The 24,323-nt window shown below is 38.4% G+C and overlaps 1 protein-coding gene across 1 annotated transcript; it reads left to right on the forward strand.

Moving 5' to 3' along the window:
- The first annotated feature begins 1,943 nt into the window (after window positions 1-1,943).
- On the forward strand, window positions 1,944-23,786 carry LOC134227945 (N-alpha-acetyltransferase 30A-like). Its single transcript, XM_062709657.1, has 4 exons — window positions 1,944-2,099; window positions 2,229-3,115; window positions 21,337-21,519; window positions 23,170-23,786. The coding sequence occupies exons 2-3, from the start codon at window positions 2,285-2,287 to the stop codon at window positions 21,499-21,501; spliced, it is 996 nt and encodes a 331-aa protein (XP_062565641.1). The 5' UTR covers window positions 1,944-2,099; window positions 2,229-2,284; the 3' UTR covers window positions 21,502-21,519; window positions 23,170-23,786.
- The last annotated feature ends 537 nt before the right edge of the window (window positions 23,787-24,323 follow it).

Raw genomic sequence — 24,323 nt, forward strand, 5'->3', positions numbered from 1 at the left:
GAATTTCTAGAGGAACTCCAGGTTGGATTCCTGGAGGAACTGCAGGTTGAATTTCTGGAGGAACTCCAGGTTTAATTCCTGGAAGAACTCCAGGTTGAATTCCTGAAAGAACTCCAGAACTACAGGTGGGATTCCTGGTGGAACTATAGGTTGAATTCTTAGAGAAACCTCAGGTCACTCTAGGTTGAATTCTTGCAGCAACTCCAGGTGGAATTCCTGGGGGAACTTCAAACCCGAAAACGATGGAAGCAAACATAAAAGCAAGAAGTGATACGCTAGAATAATACAATTGCATGTCTTGAAAATCTGGATTTGCATTTTCCAATCAGTGTCAAAAAGGAAATTTTACTTCGTAACGGTATCGTCTACTTTGCTTGTTCCCATCAGTATTCATCGCCCGGGACAATTTGCCTTTCTCTAACCGCCGAAGCGCTGTTCTGAATTGGAAGTGGCCCGTTTGGTGCAAAGGGCATCCTGCAGCGCAAGGGCATCACCGATGTGCTCAAGTATGTGGGACTGATGGCGGTGGCGGCCAAACCTCTGTTGATGCTCCTAGAGAACCACGAACGCCAAAAGTGGAGCTTTGACGAACGCTAGGTGGTTATTGTGACCGAGGGTGATTCCGGTTTGGGATGCAACGTAGCGAGATATGCTTCGACGAGTTCGAGTTGCAACTAGAGCGTAATTTGGAGCTCGTTGGTACTCAACTTGAATCTTCTGGGAACGCTAAAACTGCCGAAGACCTTCCAACCGCTGTTAATGGTGCAGCGGGGTCGTAAAATCAATACTACGTTACTGAATTGCATCGAAAGCTGTAACCACGGTGTTCCGAGCAGTTCCCGGAACGACGCCAATGTGAAAAGTGTTGGGAAACCATCCTGTGCTGAAATGATTCGATGCAATCCATTCAGCTAAAAATAATGTATAATGTCCCAATTTATTCATTTCCAGCATCTAAAAAATTAAAAACATTTGTGAATTACAATCCCTTTCGCTGGTCAATCACAATTGTGATCAAAACATTTCAGATCAAAACGAAAACATTCAGTTTGAAACATCACCGGTGAAAATGGAAATTTTTTGGTCTAATTTTGATGGTCTATATTTTTGGAACTGTTAGAAAAATAGACCAAAAAAATAGAGCAGCGGTGAAAACGTCCTTAGGTAGGCTGGATTTGTTCGTGGATGACAGGCTTACTCCCCCCCTGAGCAGAGCCTCTCTTTTGAACATACGGATACGACCTAATCCCAAAGCACTCTAGAAATATTATTTACCATATATCAAGACAAAATTTTCAAAACGACTTATCTGCTTTTGTAAACAAAGATTCAAACGACGATTTGAGGCTTCTGATAGCTCTCCCACGCAAACCAACGCCATCAACAGGTAGCGGAAACCTTCACCTACCTATAGACGAATCCAAGTAAAAATAAGAAGAAGACACACGACGGTGTTAACTTTGACAGATCCTACAGCTCAGCATAGGGAGATCATTTTAAAATGCTTATAATAAATTCTAGACAAATTGTAATTAAAATCTGATTGATGTACGGTACGGAAAAAGTTCCGAATTACATATCTGGAAACGTATCTATCATACAGTTCGGAACTTTTTCCGTATCATACATCAATCAGATTTTAATTACATTTTGTCTAGAATTTATTATAAGCATTTTAAAATGATCTCCCTATGCTGAGCTGTAGGATCTGTCAAAGTTAACACCGTCGTGTGTCTTCTTCTTATTTTTACTTGGATTCGTCTATTGATGGCGTTGGTTTGCGTGGGAGAGCTTTCAGATTCGTCAAATCGTCGTTTGAATCTTTGTTTACAAAAGCAGATAAGTCGTTTTGAAAATTTTGTCTTGATATATAGTATATACAGAATTCAGCCCTGGTCAAAAGTGAGTGACAGTTCGTCTTCGTTCCTTTTTTCGTGATGCAAATGAAACGTCAAATAACGAACCATCAAGGAAAAAAAATGTGAAAGAACAAAATTCACGCAAAAAATATCCAAAGAACTGTGAAAAACGGGATTTTATTAAACTTTTATTGCAGATCATCAATAGTTTCTAATCAAAAATACTTTTTACGTTCATTAGTAATGATCGTGTTTGCACAATTCTAAATTACATAATGTGTTGTTGAAATTTCTGGCATTCGTTAAAAATCGCGACTTGTCCACAGTTTGTTAAAATATAGGAAATTAGAAAAATCTCCGACTTTATAGTAACAGACCTAGGTGCAACAGCCGTACCAGTGCAACTTGAGTCGTAGCTTGACCGGATGGAAGTGAAGACGGAGGAAAATGTGGCTCCGCAGGCGAATGGACTCGAAGCGATTGCAACTTCAGTTTCTGGCAAAAGTGGAAAGAAGAAAGTCAAAAGGAAAAATAAGTCTAAAAATATCGTCACAAATCCAAATCAGGAACAGCATCATATTTCACAGGAAAAGGAGAAGAATGGTAAAATTGCCACCGGAAAGCAAAATGGAATCACTCAGGATGAGGGCAGTTCTGCGGAGAACATCTGTCAGAAGTTAGAACAGAGCTTAAAACTGGGCAAAAATGGATTGACCAATGGGAGCATGTCGGGAGAAGAGCACCATCAAGTGGCCAAATCGGAATCAGTAGTAACTACAGGAAAAAGAAAACATAAAAACAGACAGAAAAGTAAGAACCAGTCTACTGCTGCTAGTGGGAGCGAACTGCAGGTGGCGCATACTAGCGAAAACTGTAAAACCGAAGAACCGCCCAAGAAAGATTCATCCGTACTTCCGGCTAACGAACCACCGCCAGATTTAGCACCAGAACAGCAACCAAAGCCCATAATCACGTACCAGGTGTACGAATCGGAGCTGCAAATGCCCTGCATAATGTCTCTCATCCAGAAGGACCTATCGGAACCGTACTCTATCTACACGTATCGATACTTCATCCACAACTGGCCCCGGCTGTGCTTTCTGTCGTGGCACGAGGAACGCTGCGTGGGGGCGATCGTCTGCAAGCTGGACATCCACCGGCAGAACGTGCGCCGAGGCTACATTGCGATGCTGGCCGTCGACAAGGACTATCGGAAGCTCAAGATTGGAACGACGCTGGTGCAAAAAGCTATTCAGGTGAGTTGGGAAATTTTGGTGATACAATGGGGATCCAATGTAATGACTTTTTTTTCATTTCCCGTACAATAAAGTTGTACCTATATTGAATATCGTTTCACTGAATTGGGTTTTAGATTGGAAGCTCATGCGATTAAACCTGCATAATTTAAAAATGTAAAAAAAAAATAAATTTCTCAGGTTGTCAGACTTGATGTCTCGATTAATAATTTTATGGATTTTTTACCTAGACAGCATTACCTATGAACTACCAATAGCCTCGATTAGATTATAAACTTTTTTGCTTTATATATTACTATTTTCTCAGCTCAAAAAGAGGAAGGGAGGGCAAAATGGAAGAAGAAAAAATTTTTTCTGGTCTATTCTAAATTTGATAAGATTAGTTCATATATTGCTCATGAACAATATCATTTTTTATTTGAAATCTTACGTTACGTCTTTCAATCCTAAATTTTGTCTAAGATTTCTTGAGCATGGTGCTCTTTGAGGAAAACATCACACTAGACAAACATGCAACATTCATAGTCTCTGTCAAAAGGTTTTGACCCGGTTGGAATGCCTGTTGATACGAATACAATACACATACGACTTGTTGGCGATGTATTTCACAAACAATAATGTTCAACTAATCCTATGTTTTGAACCTGGGTCATTCTTCAACGCTGTTTTCAGAGGTTTTAATAAAGAATCGGAGCACCCCCTCATTTAGTTTCCTACTATCCGTTAAGTTTTATATTTTCAGACAATCGGTTTGAAAGTTTGTAATGGCGTTCAAGAAAGATGTACCATCAGACATTCCCTGGATAGGGAAAGTGGGATAAGATGGCCATATGGGCAAGACAAGCCACGTAATTATGCCTTAGAGTAGCTTATATTCACATTATTATTACAGGATGGTTACAATAATGTAAAAAGGGCGATACTGCGTTATACGCCTCCCTATATATAGGAAATCCCAGCACATGGACAAATATGCATTATGACGGCTAACTCGAAAAATGCACTTTGACAACTCTCTTGTTTTGTAATATTGATTTGAAGATGGTTTAGTTGAATTGAATTTTCTTATAATTTTCTAGTTACATCATTTAACAATTAGCCTAAATTACTAATTTTTCGGGACAAATTGATTTACAAGCTTTATTATAACTATAGCCTATATAAAATAATAATTTGAGGAGATTCACGTATTGGTTCGATAGAGTTATAAATCTTTGTATATGTCGGCTTGGGGCGAATTGCCAACTATATGGAACAAGGTCATCTCCAGGATTAGAGTCCTAACCTAAATGCATTTGAAAAATGATCAAAATAGTTTCTGCGTGAATCAGAGATGGTTAAAACAAAGGATATGGTTTTATCAGTAGAAATTAGTTTTAGGCAATATTAATATTGTCGTAGTCCGTTGTCAAAGAAACCTACATGAAATACGACATTTTAAACGAAGCTTCATTTGAACATAATCTATAGAAGTGCAAGAAATTGTCTAGAGGAGCCTATTTAATAAAGAAAAAAAAGAAATGTGCCCTATTCTAAATAAGTCTTTTTGATATAGTCCATCTCGTCTTGCCCAGGGGTGGTCATTGCCCCATATGGTAAATATAGGTAACATAAACAGCTCTTTTAAAACCAGTTTATAAGATGCAAACTTTATTAATCAGTGTTTTGATACTTATGTCAAAGACGGATCACCATAAGATGTTTCATGGAAATCAAAGAATTTGAAAGAGTGTCACTATTTTACAGTTTACCGCTTGGATGGCCATCTTGCCCCACTTTCCCTAGCTGTTATTAAAACGGTTCTCCTCTTTCCCTGCTATCCAGAATTTTCTCGATTACATACTTTGAGATCATTCTTTCGAAAATGCCTACTCGCTACAAGCAGCAAACCATCCACCAGTGTTGGCTCTCCTTGAGAGTCAACGCCGTTTGCCATGTTATATGGCGAATTCGTTTTTAAACCTGGGTGGTACTTAGCCCAGACACGAAATAAAAAAACGTTTTCAGTTCCATCTGTCATTGGATATGGTGGTGTGCGTGGCATCGTGTTTGTTTTGATTCGAAACATATGCTCGACACCATAGCGGACTTTACTAGTGCACTGGCAGTTTGTAGGCCACAACGAATCAGATCATGATAAAAATGATCAAGAACGCGCTCTGATTTTTTTCGCGAATTACGGAATTTACTTTTGGATGGATATATCTACCCCAGATTCTCTATTCCTTTCGCTTCTTCAGGAATTCCTCCTGCAAGTTCTTGCAGGCATTTATTCGGAATTTCTTTCCGGAATTCCTCCGGATGTTTCTTCAGGTATTCCTTCGGAAATTTCTTCAGGAATCTATTCAGAAGTTCCTCTTCTTCCTGAAGTTACGTTCAGAGCTAGGGAGTTCGTTAGGAAAGTTCCTCCAGAATTTCCTCCGGTGGTTCCTCCAGGAATTCCTCTGGAAGTTCCTCCAAGAATTCGTCCGAAAGTTCCTCAAGAATTTCCTCCGGTAGTTCCTCCAGGAAATCTTCCGGAAGTTCCTCCAGAGATTCCTCCAGGAATTCCTCTAGAACTTCCTTCAGGAATTTCTCAGGAAGTTCCTCCAGGAATTCCTCCGGAAGTTCATCCAAGAATCCCACCAGCTGTTCCACCAGATATTCCTCCGGAAGTTCTTCCAGAAACTCCTACGGAAGTTCCTCCAGAAATTCCTCCAGAAGCTCCTCCAGAAATCCATCCGGAAGTTCCACCATGAATTTCTCCGGTAGTTCCTCCAGGAATTCCTCCGGAAGTTCTCCCAGGAATTCCTCCGGAAGGTCCTCCAGGAATTGCTCTAGCTATTCCTCCAAGAATTCCTCCGGAAGTTCCTCCAGAAATTCATTCCGAAAGTTCCTCTAGAAGTTCCTCCGAAAGTTCCTCCAGGAATACCTCCAGAGGTCCCTCCAAAAATTCCTTCGGAAGTCCCTCCCGAAATTTCTTAGGAAGTCCCTCCAGAAATACCTCCGGAGAAATTCGTGGAGGAGCTTCCGGAGCAATTCCTGGAAGAGCTTCCGGAAGAACATCCGAGAAAATTATTGGAGGAACATCCGAAGGAATTCCTGATGGAGTTTCGGGAAAAATTTCCTGAGGAATTTCTGAAAGAACTTCCGAAGGAAATTCCGGAGAAATTTCTGGAAGGACTTCCGGAGGTACTTCTTAAGGATGTTCCGGAGGAATTCCTGGAGGAACTTTTGAAGGAATTCTTGGAGGAACTTTTGGAGGAATTCCTGGAAGAATTCCCGGAGAAAGTTCCGGAGGAATTCCTGGAGGAACTTCTGAAGGCATTCCTGCAGGAATTCCAGGGGGAAAATTCTGAAGGAACTTCCGGATGGATTTCTGGAGGAATAGCTGGTGGAATTCCTGGATTAACTTCCGGAGGAATTCCTGGAGGAACTTCGGGAGGAATTCCTGGAGGAACTTCCGAAGAAATTCCTGGAGAAACTTCCGGAGGAATTCCTGGAGGAACTTCCAGAGGAATTCCTGGAGGAACTTCCAGAGAAATTCTTGGAAGAAATTTCGTAGGAACTCTTGGAGGAATTTCCAAGATGAACTTCTGGAAAATAAAATGAAGGAATGCCTGAAATATTGCTCTATGTAATGCATTCTGGGAAGAATTCGCAATGGAATGCATACAAGACTTCAAGGAGGAATACTTGAACGAATTATAAGAATTCTTTGAAGAATTTCCGTATGATTTTTTGAAGAACTACTTTAATAAATAATTAATGGGGGAATTTTAAAACAAATTGCAATATAATATTTCCGTTTAAAACAAATTTTCCTGGGATTACTGAAAAAAGTCCTAAGGGAATTTAAATATAATGCAAATGTTGACAAATACCATACGGAATAAAAAAAAATCCGTAAAACGGCTTTCGATGCGCATTCTTTATTAAATGCACAAACAGTTTCGTTTTTACTCTGGTTTGTATTTCCTTCGGCTTGTTTATTTCACCCATATGGTTTTGACAGTTGATGTACGGTTATTGGTGAACCTGGGTGCGAAACCGTGAAACAACACAGTGCAGAACCGACAGCTTTTGGGGTTGGAACTAGTGCGAACCTGGTTCCAACCTGAGCGAATAAAAACACTTTGACAGCACTTAGGTTGGAACTGGTTCCAACCTAGGTTGGAACTTTTTAAAAACGAATTCGACATTAGTTTCACTGTTTTCTGTTACCTATTAAGATAACGTGAAATGTTTGATGGGCACAAATCGTATCGCCGAGTGGTTTCCCGGATGGAAAATTTGTTTCTTTTAACATCTACCGTTGATTTCATCAAAGTTTCCTTTGAAAAATAAGCTTACATGTGACTTCCGGCAGATTTTCTTTAGTTTCGTGATATCGTTCCGGAAGTGAAGGAAATTATGCAATTGAAAATCATTGGTAACAAATGTTTAAATGCAAAATTGGCGGTTTATGGAAAATTAAACTATTGTGTATGTGCTGGGATTGCATAATAAGATACTTTAACTAGCGAGGGGGTCAATTTTGGTGAAATTTATTTTAATTTGCTACACGAACTTAGGATTTTCGACGCACACTGGGGCAGCCCTTGTCTAAACATGGAAAAAACTTCACAGTCATTGGAATGATGAAATGGACCATGAGTTTCAATATACATTAATGCCGACATTTTGGTCAGTATTCACAATTTTTAGCGATACTCGCATAAATGTACCATCCGCCAAATCGGCCAAACAGCGTTTTTTAAGTGTGATTTCTTAAGAGAAGTTGTTTGTCACTTAATTTCGAAGAACCTTGTTAAAAAAATATCAAAATTACAGAGCCTGCTGCGATGATTCATTTGTTTATTTAGAAAAGAAAGTCCAAAAAAGAAAATTTGATCTGTAATCATACTTTATCAACACTTTTACTACCTATTTAATATTATTCAAAATCAAATATTATTTTATTTCGAGAGTTGACCAGTTGTAGTCTCAATCCAGCTTTGAATTGATTTTAATTCGCGAATCGGACCAAAGCCTAACTTGATTCGATGTCAAACATTTTCGCATGTGAAGGTAAATTGGTTCGAATATTTTTGAAGCTTAACAAAATTCTACATTTCTTGTAATCTTGTAAAACCGGGCAACACGTCCGGTGTGCACTGCACTAAAATCTCCTTAGATGCAACCGGACCGAGATTTTACTTAAGGCTCCGAAGGGTCCCGTTTCGCAGTGATATGTTGCCATAAAATATTAATTTATGCACTTGCTTTTCTAATCTACGAGAATATTCAAATTTGCTAATGATATTGATTATTCACGAAGTATCAGAATATGTAACAAGTCAATTCATTTACCGATCAGATTAGAACGAGCTCAGTGCAATTAAAATATAAACGCAATACTTATCTGCAATTCACAGAGGATGTTGGGATTGTCCTTGAAGTAATCACGTTGTGAACACAGACTTCCTGTATTGACGGTGGTTGTAGGTAGTATTAGTTATGAATACCACTGCTGATACCGGAACTATGAGATTTCCTTGAAGTAAATTCTTCATCATTGGTCGTCTGGAAAGAGGTAGATAAAAGAATTGGGCCGCTTTCACTCGCCGGCCCGCAAAACATTAGTAAGTAATTAATCTTACTACAAAGACAAAAATACAGTTTTTATAATTCTGCCTTATTATCATACATGCATATCTGCTATTTTATTAACTACAATCATATCCTCAATACTCAACGCTTTGGCTGTCAATAGTCTCCACAATATGAACAATATGAACTCTGAAGGTTATAACCTCGTTCAATCCTACATCTGTTTATATTAAAACTCAATCCTAACTGCCCTGAAAACTGCTTTCAACACACAACTGCCCCGAGCACAGCCACTACATGCGACCCACAGTACCCCAATCGAAGACGGCCTACACTACACCATTACAACGCAGAGCTTACACCCTCTCCTGGGCTGTGTGACGCTGAAAACATGCTCCTATCATTTGATGCCTAAAAAATAAAAATAATTAAACTAATTACACTAAATCTTACACTTTTGATCGATCCCGGCTGACATTCGCGTTAAGCAATGTGTTCCATGAGTGCTGATCTTTCATGATAACGCACCGAATCGGGGAAAGAAAACAATGTAAGTAATGCTGAAAACCTAACTTCTAGGAATTTGATTCGTAGAAACAAATTATACTGAAATTGTTGCGTGGCAAAATAAGTTATACTATTAGCTAATTTAGTTAAACCCTGACTACCCCACATTATACTGGCCCGTTTGGAGTCATCCAGTGGCACTTGGTCTTAACATTCGTTTTCTTTTTAAATTCTACAACATTTCATCACGCCTGCCCCCCATATTAGTCATATGTACAACGAATGCTTGACTATTACTATACTAAGTATAGTAAAAGACCGGAAGTAATCATGGGCCAGCCACCACCAACAAAATTCTAAATTTCAATATCAAATTTTCAAAACGACTTATCTGCTTTTGTAAACAAAGATTCAAACGTCGATTTGACGAATCTGATAGCACTCCCACGCAAACCAACACCATCAGTACGTAGGTGAAGGCTTCTGCTACCAAACCAAATCAAACAAAAAAATGACGTGTAAACCTCCTGCAGAACGCGATAAAGAATGGAATGCACAAAACCGAAAAAAATACTTATGTCTTTGCGGCTGGAATATAGGCCTCATAAGTCATAGGGGGCTATCAAACTCTGTTCCTTAGAGCTTAGAAAGCTTATCCGTGAAATATCAGTGGTTTATAAATAAGACGTTTATAACATACGATCACATTTGTTAACAACAAACTCGTAATTCCATTATTTGATGACAGTTTCCCTTACTCGAGCAGCAATGTAACAAACTCCCACACTCCACAACGAAAAGACTATCGGCATTCAGCTTTTTTATTTACAAGGGATATAGAAAAGCTGATGGGGTTTACGGCTGATTGACTAAACTCCAGCGATCTAGCGATTTGATAACTCAGGCTGGGAATCGAACCCATGACCATCCGCTTGTAAGGTGAACGTGTAGCCAACTACGCTACGGGACGCCCCTATTTTCTACTTTCTACGGATAAGCGTTGGTTTCAGGGTCTTGTTTGTCTTAGAGTTATGTTAGTTAGACTGTTATTAGCCCTGCCGGCACCTCCAAATTAACTAATAAATAGGCAGTTGTTGTTAGATCATGCGACACTGCTACGGTAGCAGTGGCGTTTCCCTAACCTCAATCTACCTGTGCTTCTTCTTCTTATTGACATTACATCCCCACACTGGGACAGAGCCGGCTCGCAGCTTTGTGTTCATTAAGCACTTCCACAGTTATTAACTGCGAGGTTTCTAAGCCAGGTTACCATTTTTGCATTCGTATATCATGAGGCTAACACGATGATACTTTTATGCCCAGAGAAGTCGAGACAATTTCCAATCCGAAAATTGCCTAGACCGGCACTGGGAATCGAACCCAGCCACCCTCAGCATGGTCTTGCTTTGTAGCCGCGCGTCTTACCTGTGCACTGAGTTTAAATTTAAGGAATTGGTTTGCGGAAATGCCTAGAATAACTAGATTTTGATTAGTATAAACGACTCTGATAATTTTCTTTTCCATTTGGGCCGTCAAAATATCAAAATTTTCACTTTTTGGGTCAGTGCACAGGTAAAAAGTGAGGTTACGCGACGCCACTTCTGCTACCATTAGTTAACTTAGAGGGGTACCTGAACTGAAGTATCAGGCATAACTGTTACCATTATTTAAGTGAGATGGGGTTAACAGTTTCTCTACGGAGTTCATTTTCAAAACTTTATATTCCGTGTATAATAGAAAATCGAAAATTTGTTTTCAATAAAATGAAATATCTGCAGTTATCAGACGTCGCAATTCATTTCTGATTAGTGCGTATGATAGTACATCCATGCGTGCATGATGCGCACTACTAATGACATATTTCAAATTGTCGCGACTCGTGTCGCAGCGCGAGTGCTCAATCCGATTTGGTGGCGGCCCGACAATAATAACGTCATTCCTCTAAACGCGATATTTTTTGATTATTCAAAATCAAATATAATGACAAAATACACGATTTATAACGGTGAAATAATGTCTGGAGCTCAATCGCGGAAAAAGGCAATTGTATAGTATTTTTCACATATGTCATTGATGCAAAGGTGCGTAGGGTCGGGCAGATGTTTTAAACAGCAATGGACTGAAAAAATCATGCCCTTTCATACAAATACTATTCCAAAAACCCAGATCAATCCACCTAGCGTTGGTATTGCCTTTCTCGCCCATTAAAATAATAAGAAAAACACATAAGAGAGGTCGAAATAGCACTTTAGGGGGATAGATTTTACTTTTTCCATCAATTCATATGTATTTGCGGTCATTTGAATGCATTGCTGCAACCCATGAAAAAAAAAATTTCGTTTTTGAAATTTTTTTTCCCAAGGGGGGACCCTTGGCAGAAAAACAATGTTTTTTTAATAACTTTGGAACGCAATGACCGATCGGGCCAATTTTCAATAGGAAACAACTAGACCGCAATCCTCATCGACTGCAACTTGTTGCGAATCGAATTATGCTTAATCGAATAATGCTAAGTACCAAAAAGTGTGTCTCACATTTTTGTACACACACACACATACAGACATCACCTCAATTCGTCGAACTGAGTCGATTGGTATATAACACAGGGCTGGTAGCGATGAATGCCGTTCAAAATAGTGACTTTAGTGACCAAATAGTGACTTTCAATTGCAGAAAAGTGACCGAGTAGTGACTTTTGTATGGAGTTTTTAAGCTTGTTTAGAGCTACAAGTTACATTATAATTTGTAGATTGCCAACAAGTGTTTTATTTTCAAATTCCTTATCTAGAATGCTATCAGAAATCAAGAAAAAGCAAAAATAACAAAAGCATGATGATTACTGCTATTGGTCACGCCCATCTCCACCGTAAGGATGGAGAGGATAGAAGCAAGAGGCCAGCGACTGCGAAACTGTCATAAGTACCACGGAGTTGGGTATTGAGGATGGTATTCGTTGGATTAGCCAGAAGCTAGCAATGTGGCCATGGTTCCTCATATTAGGTAACACATCACGAGAAGGTATCTATCCGGCGTAACGAGAAACGGGTAGTGTGTTACAAGTTGTTACCCAAAACTATGTTGATAATTACAACAACATTTGTTGTTTAATATGAGCTCGAAGTTCTCTGTATAACAGTAAAAGGATGATATAAAATGATCTAATTGGTTCGCAGGCGGGAACTATTCGGATTCACAAAGGTTATAAATCTTTGGTAAGACCATTTGTTTGAAAAATATAAAGTAATTAAAATAAGCAAGGAATGAAAAAATACGATTTTTCCTGTTATTTACCTACGGTTAAACAACTAATTAAAATGAAGTTTTTGAGATTTCGAACACGACGTGGCATTCTGAGGAACATTTTAAAATCCATTAAAAACATGGTCTCTTAATAGAAATCCAGAAATTCTAATAAGCTGTAATTTCTAAATGGCAGATTTTAGTATTAAAGATTTTAAGTATAATAAAAAATGGGTGACCAAATAATATCAAGTTGAAAAAATCAATTAAATCAAATTATATTTTTGTTATATTTTAGATTTTTTAAAATCCAACCAATTTATTTACCTCCACAGTAGTTTTTTGGTTATCTATTCTTAATTGTTAATAAACAATCCTTTTATATATTTTTTTTACAAATCTCACCGGATTTAAGAGCGCTAAGTACAGTAAAATGAACACTCTCGTTAGCAAAAATGAGCACAGCCTCGTGTCATTTTGTTAATCAAGCATTTTTTTTCCTTCACGACTTCCTGCATATCCTGCACTTCCTGCGCGGTCAAAACCGAGATCAAAATGCCATCTTACCTGGCTAGTGCCAGAATTACTTCTGACTTAAACTTGCTCTACAATTTCTTTCAACCTTCCTCCCACTAGTAGTAGTAGTAGTAATTCATTTATTTATCATCAGATAATTTATAATACAATTCATACAATGTTTAACTTAATCTATACATATTTCTGACAAACACAGTACATTTTCTTTTAAATTCCATTACTGATCTTGCATTTTCACGTCTGAAGGTAACTGATTAAAAAGTCGTATTCCGTTGTAATAAATTGATTTTTGATTGGTGGTCATTGTGAATGGAACCACCCGTAAATCGTCAGCCTGTCTTGTTGTGTGTCGGTGTACATTTCTACCTCTTACAATAATATGGGTTAAGTATTCCGGTGTCATGTTGTTTGTCAATTTAAATATTAATAACTATCTTATCCCTATCTTATCCCGAAGGGTCGCAAGACATTGAGAAACAACAAACATCATTGTCATGTGACGAAACTGAAGCTGTTCACAATTTTTGTGACCAGAGGGTACGCCCACCAACAGACGAGGTATTGGTTCCAAAACTCCTCAATTCTGAACTCTATACTCGAGGTCAGCCTTTCGCATGTTAACAAATTCCACTCGTGGAGAAAGAGATCATAGTTGACATGAATCGGAAATAAACACACTTGGAACTTTGTGGTGCATATGTCCCAAATTGTATATCTATATTGCTACCAGATTTACATTTGGTTTGGTTAATAATAATAGTAGGTACAAATGATTTTTATTTTGATTTTTTTACAATAGGCAATGCAAAAATAGTGACTTTAGTGACCATTTTCCGAAAAATAGTGACTTTAGTGACTTTTGGATGCAAATAGTGACTTTTTAGTGACTAGACTCAAAATAGTGACCAAGTCACTAAAAAGTGACTCGCTACCAGGCCAGCACTATGGGTCTCCGAGCCTTCTATCAAAAGTTCGGTTTTGGAGTGATCCTATAGCCTTTACGTATACTTTGTATACGAGAAAGGCAAAACATGATTTTTTCAAAACTGAATTTTACTCAAAGTCAGTACAAATCTAAGAAATGATTTTCAGTCAGTCAAGTTTTCTAAATAAACAAATAAATCATCACAGCAGGCTCGGGAATTTTGAAATTTTTAGCAAGGTTCATCGAAATTAAATAACAAACAACTTCTCTGAAGAAAATTATTTTGAACTTTTTAGTGGAATGTCTTCACTTGTCATAAGAGTTTGTACAATCCCATTTAATTGACTTGACTCAAGTACGAGACACTGAAGACGACCTTACTGTTGAGGTCGAAATACGTATCTGTCAAGGTACAATTAAGTGGTGGAATCAAATGGGATTGTACAAACTCGTCTTATGACAAGTGAACTTCTCTGAAAAAATCACACTTAAAAAACGCCGATTTGGCGTATGGGACTTTTATGCAAATATTGCTAAAAATGTTGAATATTCACCAAAATATCGGCTATAATGTATACACCCGGTTCTTTTTTTACACGGGTGGGTTTTAGCTGATTACGACCTTTAGCGTTGATGTTGATGTGAAATGAGTTAACCCCATGAAAAATCACGAAAAATCAAAGAAAAATCAGGTAGTATTTAAAAGGCTTTGGAAAATTAGGTTAACCGGGAAATTTAAGAATACCAATCGTGTATAAAAAATATTGGGTGTATTGAAACTCTTGAAAAATCCATGCATGATGATGTTCCGATTAAATTATTTCCCGAGGTAATTTTAAGTTTAAATGGACATTCCGGAATATTTCCCGTGGAATTAAAGAATAGTTTTCTTCTTCTTCTTCAATGGCTCTACATTCCAACTGGAACTTAGCCTGCTTTTCAACTTAGTATTCTATTAGCATTTCCTCAATTATTAATTGAAAGCTTTTCTATGCCCGCCATTTCATGAGTATGTATCTTGTGTGGCAAGTACAATGAATACACTATGCCCAGGATGTCGAAAATGTTTCTCACCCGAAAACATCCTAGACCGGACCGAGAATCGAACTCGCCATCTCCGGATTGGCAATCTTACTCCATTTCTCGCAAGGCTACTGGAGACCCCTAATAGTTTTCTACGTTCTTGCAAATTTAAAGATCCGATGGACATTCCAAAGACTTTTCCGAATAGTTTGCGGTGGAAATTATGGAGATTTTTCAGTTGAAACTTTGGTGAATTTCTCTTAAAAATTTCGAATCAATTTTCATGAAAATTACAAAGGCTTTCTAAAAAAAAATTGAAAATACTTACTAAATACTAAAATACAAAAATACTAAAGAGTTTTGATGGAAATTTCTTTGATGATGTATTTCTTTAGACATTTCGAAGATTTTCTATCGATAACTCGAAATAATTTGCATTAGTACTCCTGAAAAAAATTGCCGTGAAATTTACAAAGAATTTTCCATGGATATTTCAAAGAATTTCGTTTATAGAGGCGAGCTAGCCTCTCTAATAAAGACAAAAAAAAGAAGAAAATCGTTTTTATGTCCAAAGAATTCCTCGCGAAAATTCCGAAGAATTTCCGAAATTAAGGGGATATATCCCGGGGACTTCACAGAAAATCTGGGAATTCTGGAGGGTTTCTCGTGGAAATTTCAGGGAAATCCCCTTACAAGTTCCAAAAAATTATTCCTTTGCAAATTCCAAAAAAAAAATTCCGATGAAGTGCGACATAATTTTCCGTGAAAATCCTAAAGAATCACTTATAGTTTCCAAAAAAGTTTCTGCCGAAAATCAAAAGATGTTCTAGTAGATTCTGCAATAAAGTCCAAGTGGGAATTTTGAATTTTTTCGAATGTGTCCATAGTATTCCTGCTCAACACAGAAGAATTTCCTGGCGAAATCCATAATAGATTTAAGCCATAGTTCTAGCTATTGCTTCAGTGGAATTCATTAGATTTTCTGGAGAAATTCAAAAGATACTTCGCACATAGCTGCTGTATAAACTGTTTAAAAAAATAATTAAAGAGAGTCTACGTAGACTTTTGGTAGACCTCCGCCCGTCGTAGACTAACGTATACTTTTTCGAACCCCCCCCCCCCTCAAGAGTCTACGTGGTTTATGGACAGCCCCTTATGGAACAAACAACCTAATCTTTACATTCAGTTGATGTGGTAGCATGGCTATAGAGACCGTATCCCATCGTCATTTTTGTTTATGTTTTAGGTTCGAATCCCGTTGCGGTCATAAAATTTTTGTAATTGCTTACCGAAAATTTTTGCAAAAACTGAGTGAGGCGTAAAAGCATTGGCGTAACTAACGAAAAATTCTAGGGGAGGCTAACCTTTCAAAATTTTATTTTTTAACAGTCAAAACACAGAAAGTTGTCGTTTTCGCCCGACGCTGCACCCAAATAATGTATATTGTTCAAAAGTTGGTCTACCAGTTTGCTATTTTAACTCATCTTCCGACGGCTTGGATATAACAAACGATATTTATCATTAGCTTCGACCTCATAAGAAGTCATAGGAGTTGTGTGAATTCGTTGAAATTTCATTTACCTCCCTTGAAATCTCAAAGTTCTGACGAACTTTACCAGACAAATACGAAGAAAGAAATAGATACGATATGGCCATACTAAACTATGAATTTGGTAATGGATCCAATGGATTCTAATCATAATCCTTTCAGGAATGCAACGCACCTTTGTTAGAAAGCCAGATATTATTTGTATATGGTCGGGGTGCTGCCAAACCGCACCAAGCAGCTTTTTGACTGACTTGTGATATTTTTTGTTCGTAAAAGGAAAACGTAAATAATTTTATATCAATTCATACGTACGTTTGTTGTAGGATACTTTCAGTTATGGGGTTGATGGACCGGAGCCCTCTCTTTTTGACATTCGATGTTTTCGAAAACCAGGCGAGAATTATTCCAAGTTCAGAAACTTAATAAAGTGTAATCAACTTGCTGTAGTGTTTCGTAGAGATACAATGAAAACAAATCACTCTCTGTAGCAAAAATTCTAGAGGGGGCTAATTGGATTCTAGGTGGGGCTAAAGCCCCCCCTAGCCCCCCTGTAGTTACGCCAATGTGTAAAAGTGATGAAACGAAAAAAGAAATTCATCAAGTAAGCACGATTTTCGCTTACCTTCTATATTCGCTCTAGAGAAAAGAGGGGTGGAAGAAAGATCTCCGAAAAAAGCCTCTCCTTCTCATCGAAAAGAAAAGTACGAACCCTGGTTCTTACACATTGAAGATGACGTTACTTCCAAACGTCATCTGTTGGTTCTCTGTGTAATTACAGCTGACCTGGCAATAACGGAGTAGCAACCGTAGGCGGTCAATCATGCTCATGTGAAAAAATCTACCAAGAAGCCTCTACAACAGGGTGTCCCAAAAAAAAATCGATGTTCGAAAAGTCATGGTGCTCAAACCTGAAATGAAAGATATAAGTGTCTGGAATTTTTGTAGAACAAACCGATTTTCTAAAAAAATATTTAGAGGTCGCGCCAAATCGATTTTTGAAAAATGAGCATTTTTTAGGTAAAAAATCAAATATTGGGTCCTTTCACATTTTTTCGTTTTATATATTTTTTATTTTTCTGTGGATCTTTGCCTATATTAGCATTAGCATTGAGCAATTCGCACAAATTCGTAGGTGGTACAAGCCAAGACTTCGTTGACGGCCGCTCGACAACGGACCAGATCTTTACTATACGACAAATCCTTCAAAAATGCCGTGAATACCAGGTCCCAACACACCATCTGTTCGTTGATTTCAAGGCGGCATACGACAGTATATACCGCGTAGAGCTATTGAAAATTCTAGATTGCTTTGAGAATAGGTCGTATGTGCAAAAGAGAGATTCTCTTTGATCACGCTCTCTTTCGCTAATAAATCGGCTAGTTTTGCATGTTTTGCTACGATTCCACTTCAGCATGATAGACAAAGCTATTGTCTTTGGATATCTGCCAAGAAATTCTAAGTAAACTTTTGTATAGTTTCGTAATAATCGAAAGAGAATAGATCCAAAGAGAGACTCTCTTTTGCACATACGACCTATTTTCAAAGCACTCTAGAATTATGGACGAAAACAGCTTCCCTGCAGGGAATATATTTATTTCAAAAATTTTCATTGTTGTTTCTACTGCAATCCAGTATAAATAATACCGTATATTATAAACTAGTTTGTGAAGTAAATATTATAGTAAAGAATTACTTACGGAACAATTCTTCCACTCCTACATCAACGTTCATCAGGTTACAAACGATGTTTTCCATTTTTGGCCAAAATTTCTGCGAAAGTTCCAATAAACACTACAATTGAACAAAAACCAACGTGCAGACAAGCTGAGGCCGACGGCTCGAAAATGGCGGATAGGTTTGCATTGGAAAAATATCTACTGAGACAGTCGGTAAACTATAATGATTTAAACGGACAGTTCGGTAAAGTTAGCATGTTTACTGGCTTTATCAGCAATTTTTTACCGATTTTGTTTCTGCTACCGACGAAAACATAAATTACCGAAAAAAACAGTATTTTTCATTACGGTATACAGTATTTTAAATTAAATTTACTGGGTTATCTGCAAAACAGTGTTTTGTTTGCAGCTAATTCCGCAAACTAGTACATATTTTACTGAAATTACAGTAAACTCATGTTTTACCGATTAAAATCTGTAAAAAAAATTACCGAACAGCGGAAGCCTGATTAAGTGTGTGGGAAGCATACGAGACTGATCAAAGCAACGGTGAATGGTGTGTAAAACTGTGTGAAGATTTCGGGCGAACACTCCAGTTCGTTCGAATCGCGCCGGGGACTAAGACAAGGTGATGGACTTTCGTGCCTGTTGTTCAACATTGTGCTAGAAGGTGTCATGCGGAGAGCCGGGTGTAACAGCCGGGGTACGATTTTCAACAGATCCAGTCAATTTATTTGCTTCGCGGATGACATGGACATTGTCGGCCGAACATTTGCAAAGGTGGCAGAACTGTACACCCGTCTGAAACGTGAAGCAACAAAAGTTGGACTGGTGGTGAATGCGTCAAAGACAAAGTACATGCTTGTGGGCGGAGCCGAGCGCGACAGGGCCTGCCTGGGAAGCAGTGTTACGATAGACGGGGATACCTGCGAGGTGGTCGAGGAATTCGTCTACCTCGGATCCTTGCTAACGGCTGATAACAATGTCAGTCGTGAAATACGAAGGCGCATCATCTGTGGAAGTCGGGCCAACTACGGACTCCAGAAGAAACTGCGGTCGAAAAAGATTCGCCACCGCACCAAATGTGTCATGTACAAGACGCTTATAAGACCGGTTGTCCTCTACGGACATGAAACATGGACATTGCTCGAGGAGGTCTTGCAAGCACTCGGAGTATTCGAGAGACGGGTGCTTAGGACCATCTTTGGCGGTGTGCAAGAAGACGGTGTGTGGCGGCGAAGAATGAACCATGAGCTCGCCCAACTCTACGGCGAACCCAGTATCCAGAAGGTAGCTAAAGCGAGATGGGCAGACCAGGTGCAAAACGACTTGGCGAGCGTGGGGCGTATCCGAGGATGGAGAGATGCGGCCTCGAACCGTGTATTGTGGCGTCAAATAGTTGATTCAGTGTTATCTGTTTAGATGTAAACTAAATAAATGAAATGAATGACAAGCCAAGACTATTGTATGAGAGTAGAGAGTAGCATCACTTTCATCCGTTACCACAGATATTGATTTGGGACTAATCACTAGGAATCGTTTTGGTAGAACGTGAAACACAGAAAGAACTAAGATAGAAATACAAAGTAGGAAAGGGACGAGCCTAGAATTGAACCACGACCTCCTGCTTATAAGGCAGAAGCGGTAGCCACTAGACCACCGAGCTCGTCTTCTGTGGATCTTTGCCTATAGGGCACTGCACGGAAACATCTTTCTTTTTCGTTCCTCATAAATTTTGACGTTTACTGGCCTTGTTGTTTTCTAATTTCTTTGCAGCGAGAAAGAGATAAAGCAGTCCGTGCAGTGCCCTATATTCTCCATAAATTAGTGTTTGGTATTATGCGTTTTTACGCAGACCGATTTTTTTTTAATATCGAGAAAAACACATTTTTGGACTTATTTTTGAAGTTACTTCATCCTCATACAAAAAATTTTTTTCTCGTTCAGAACAACTTACGTACTACAAAGAGCTGTTTATAAGGAATATTTTCATAAAAACAGATCCAAGAAATGTGAACTCATGGAAAAGCTGTTGAACTGATACGACGAAAAAAATTGTTTGACTGTCATATGACATATCAAAAGCATCCTATGATTGAATCAAAACTAATGAAGAGATCATAGTAAACCTGATTACTTGTAATTCCTGTAATTCAGGTAACCAACTCCATCGGGGCCCTCCTTAGCCGTACGGTAAGACACGCGGCTACAAAGCAAGACCATGCTGAGGGTGGCTGGGTTCGATTCCCGGTGCCGGTCTAGGCAATTTTTTGATTGGAAATTGTGTCGACTTCCGAAATCATCATCGAGTTAGCCTCATGATATACGAATGCAAAAATGGTAACTTGGCTTAGAAACCTCGCAGTTAATAACTGTGGAAGTGCTTAATAAACACTAAGCTGCGAGGCGGCTCTGTCTCAGTGTGGGGATGTAATGCCAATAAGAAGAAGAACTCCATCGGAAAGAAAATCTATGTTACCTAGAAAATATTCCCATTTATTTGCTTTTGAAACGATTTTAATTTATTTTAAATTTTGGTGCTATCTTGATGAAATTTCAACATGTACCTAAATAAAAAGTACTGAATTTGTACACTTTTTGACTATTTACTAAAACTGAAATATCTCAGCCCTTAAAGAACATTTCTTGGATCTTTTTTTATGAAAATATTCCATATAAACAGCTCTTTGTAGTACGTAAGTTGTTCGAGAAAAGAATATTTTTTTAATAAGGATAAAGACACTTCAAAAATCAGTAAAAAAAAATGTTTTTTTACGATATTCAATTTTTTTGTAGACTTCAAAAACGCATAATACCAAAAACTAATTCAATGGGAATATTGGTCCAAATTGGCAAAGGTCCTCAGAAAAATGAAAAAATATAAATCTAATGGGTGACCCAAAAAATGCGAAAGGACCCAATACATGTATTTGATTTTTTACGTGCTTCTTCAGAACACTAGAGCTGTGAATGAATTCATTCAAATACAAAATCATTCAAAAGGCATATCTCGTTTACCTACTGTTGATAAAATTTTCAGAACATTTGGGACTCATATTCAGTGTTTCAATTGGGAATACTGGGAATACTCTGTGATATGGATTCTTGCATATAACGTTCAAACAACCGAGCTGTGAAATTAGGCTGAAAAAAAATCCAATGTTGTTTGACCTTCACTTTCTTTTTCCACAGGCTATGCTGGAGGACAATGCAGATGAAGTAGTCTTGGAGACGGAAATCACCAACCGACCAGCCCTGCGACTGTACGAAAATCTGGGCTTCGTGCGAGATAAACGCCTATTTCACTACTATCTGAACGGCGTGGACGCCTTGCGGCTTAAACTGTGGTTCCGATGAACGTCGCCATGATCGTGCGTGTATAGCAGTGATCCCCAAAGTGCGGCCCGCGGGCCGCATGCGGCCCTTGAAGCCTTTTCCTGCGGCCCGCGAACGTTTTCAGAATATACACTACATGTGGCCCATTGACAAACATCACATCTAGGAATAGCTTTCATTGTGTCCAGTTTTTCGTTGTACTCTGGCTGGGTATAAGTCAAGTTCACATCATTATGATGTTCAAGAAACATATAAACCAAGAATCTTTTTATCAGCATGATTAAATGAATTTCTCACTTCATACATGCTATGAAGACTAACGGCAACATACTTTGATGGTATTTTTGGCGCTGAATATACAACGTTTTTAGGTAAAAATAATGTTGTCATACATTGCACCCTAATATGAATTCTTACCTTCTTCAAAATAAGTTAAGTTGTGGCAAAATTCGATTAAAAATAGCTTGATTTATAATTCCTGAAAATGCGTCATGTTAACGTACTTCACACTAAGAAAAATGTTCAACGAAACCAAGATTTTGTCATGCTGCTATTAGTTGGGATGATAAAGAAAAGGTTTCCGGAAAATTCAATTACTTAGAAATAATGGAAACACGGTAAACAGTTCAGAGTTCAGATTTACTCAATTTTCTATTCAATACTGCTGGTAAGTGATTGTAGTTCGACTGGGATAATTGTTCTCATTTTCTGAATTAGTTAGTTTGAGACATTCAAACGGGTTTACATTTGCAGAGTCCGACGTTCCGGCCCGTTACTGAGTCTTTTTCCTGATAAGCATTTTCCTTGAAAAACGAATAAATAAACGAGTCGACACGTCGGGTAATGCAGGTGTAATTCCGTTTGAATATCTCAGATCGAAAATGTAGAAGGTTGTATCAAATACACGACCGCAAATTGAACGTAGAATTACGTATAGTTCCATTTTGGATGCGAAATTCAATTTTTTGTGCATGTTCATTGCGGATGGATATAGCCGAAATGTAGGCAATTTACTGTGATTGTGAAATTTGAACACTACGTGTCGAAATTGGATTTTCAATAGTTAAATGTATTTTATCAATTATTTACAATAGTAGTATGAAATCTTAAAGAGTTAATTGTTCGATTCATACCAAAATATCCAGAATCCGTTGAAAAACGGCTGGGTTATTGGCTTTACTTCCTGGCCTCTTTTCGTGACGGTTCCAAATTTGAAATTTTGGAATGACCCCCTATCCTACCGAAAGACGTAATTCTACGTCAAAAAGTCAGAAAATTAGTACTGCTGGTAAGTTCACATGGCTTCAGAAGCACGTTTCAAACATGCTGTCGTTATTTGCAACAACAATCATCGAGGATAAAAACAGTTCAAACTCTTAGAATCGGTCGACAGATTTTGTTTGGTAAAGCAAAGGAGATTTTGTTGCAAAACTAAAATTTCACGCTAAGTCCGCTATCGTAGAAGTGTGTAATATGAACTTAAACTCAGCTACACTGTAGAATGTAATGCCCCTACAAGTATGTTTTTTAAACAGATTCTTTGATTACATTGTAATATACTTCAAAATTCAATTCGGAATGATAATTATCATATTATTTATAAACAAAAATTACAAATAAACCGCGGCCCGCTTCAACAGTTCAAAATTGCTGTGTGGCCCTCGATAGTAAGCAGGCTGGGGACCACTGGTGTATAGGCTCAATAAGAAAGGCATTTTTTCTATGATGATGGTGTTGTAAAATATTGTGTGTGCGTGTCGGTTGAAAGGCAATCCTTACGGACGAAGTAAGTTGCCGAAAATTTCAACTATAGGACATAACAAAAAATAGCTTCGGAAGCAATGACGGCAATTACATGTTAGGGACCTATGGGGCCCAATCAGAGCTCGTGGTAAGGTTTTAGGCTAAACTCTAGGCAGTCGTTTTAGAGCAGGTGATACTGTATAAGGTTTGTAATTTATATAACCGAATCTTTCATAGCATCAAGTATAAAACAATAGATATGTGTCAACCCGAGATGGATGGTAGATTCAAAGTAATAAATTAACAATTTTAGACCTATTTGAAATCAACTTATATGAACAAAGAATGCGCAACAGTGAGTCCAACATACACACATGCATACAAAAAACACGTACAGCCCAACGTTTGCGGAGGGCGAATTATTCGCAGGTGTAAGTGAGTCTGACTTACAAGTAGTAAAAACCACAGAGGAAACCAATCAGCAAACTATTAATTTATAACATAACACACGCGTATATTATTCTGTAAATAAAGTTTATCGTCGAATGTCTGGCGTACTACTAGTTTATGCGTTTTTCGTGTAAAATATTCAATGGAATTCTGATCACCACTGTTCTATCTCCATTAGGGCAAATTTACTACTGGCGGGTGCTTCATCCTTAGCACGGTATCGTACATCGCGTTCCACAGTAATGGGCCCAGAATTGATTCCCGCGAGACACCTGACGTGATAAGGGGGGGAAGGCAAGCCCTCGTCTGTCTCGTAAATCAATACTCGACTCTGGAAGTAGCCTCTCAGAATCTTGTACAGCCCTACCGGTACTCGCAGTTCAAGCAACGAATTCGCGATCTCCATCCAGCATGCACTGTTGAATGCATTCCATACGTCGAGTTTTATTACTGCACAGTAACGTATACCGCGTCGCTTGCATTCGATGGCGACCTCTGCAGTGTCAACCACCGATTCAATAGGACTCAGAGTAGAGCGCCCTCACCGAAAGCTGAATTGCTCGCTCGGTAATCCTCCAGCTTCCTCCACGTACGGCGACAGCCTATTTTGGATCAACTTCTCCAGTAGCTTCCCTACCAATTGGTCAGTA

This window comes from Armigeres subalbatus, chromosome 3 (genome assembly GCF_024139115.2).
Source record: "Armigeres subalbatus isolate Guangzhou_Male chromosome 3, GZ_Asu_2, whole genome shotgun sequence".
NCBI classification, from domain to species: Eukaryota; Metazoa; Arthropoda; class Insecta; order Diptera; family Culicidae; genus Armigeres; species Armigeres subalbatus.

What these genes read in the sequence shown, in the direction of transcription:
- LOC134227945 (XM_062709657.1), top strand. Translation starts at nt 2,285, where the DNA reads ATGGAAGTGAAGACGGAGGAAAATGTGGCTCCGCAGGCGAATGGACTC. An exon ending in TGGTGCAAAAAGCTATTCAG is followed by an intron (nt 3,116 to 21,336) that starts GTGAGTTGGGAA and finishes CTTTTTCCACAG; the next exon opens with GCTATGCTGGAGGACAATGC.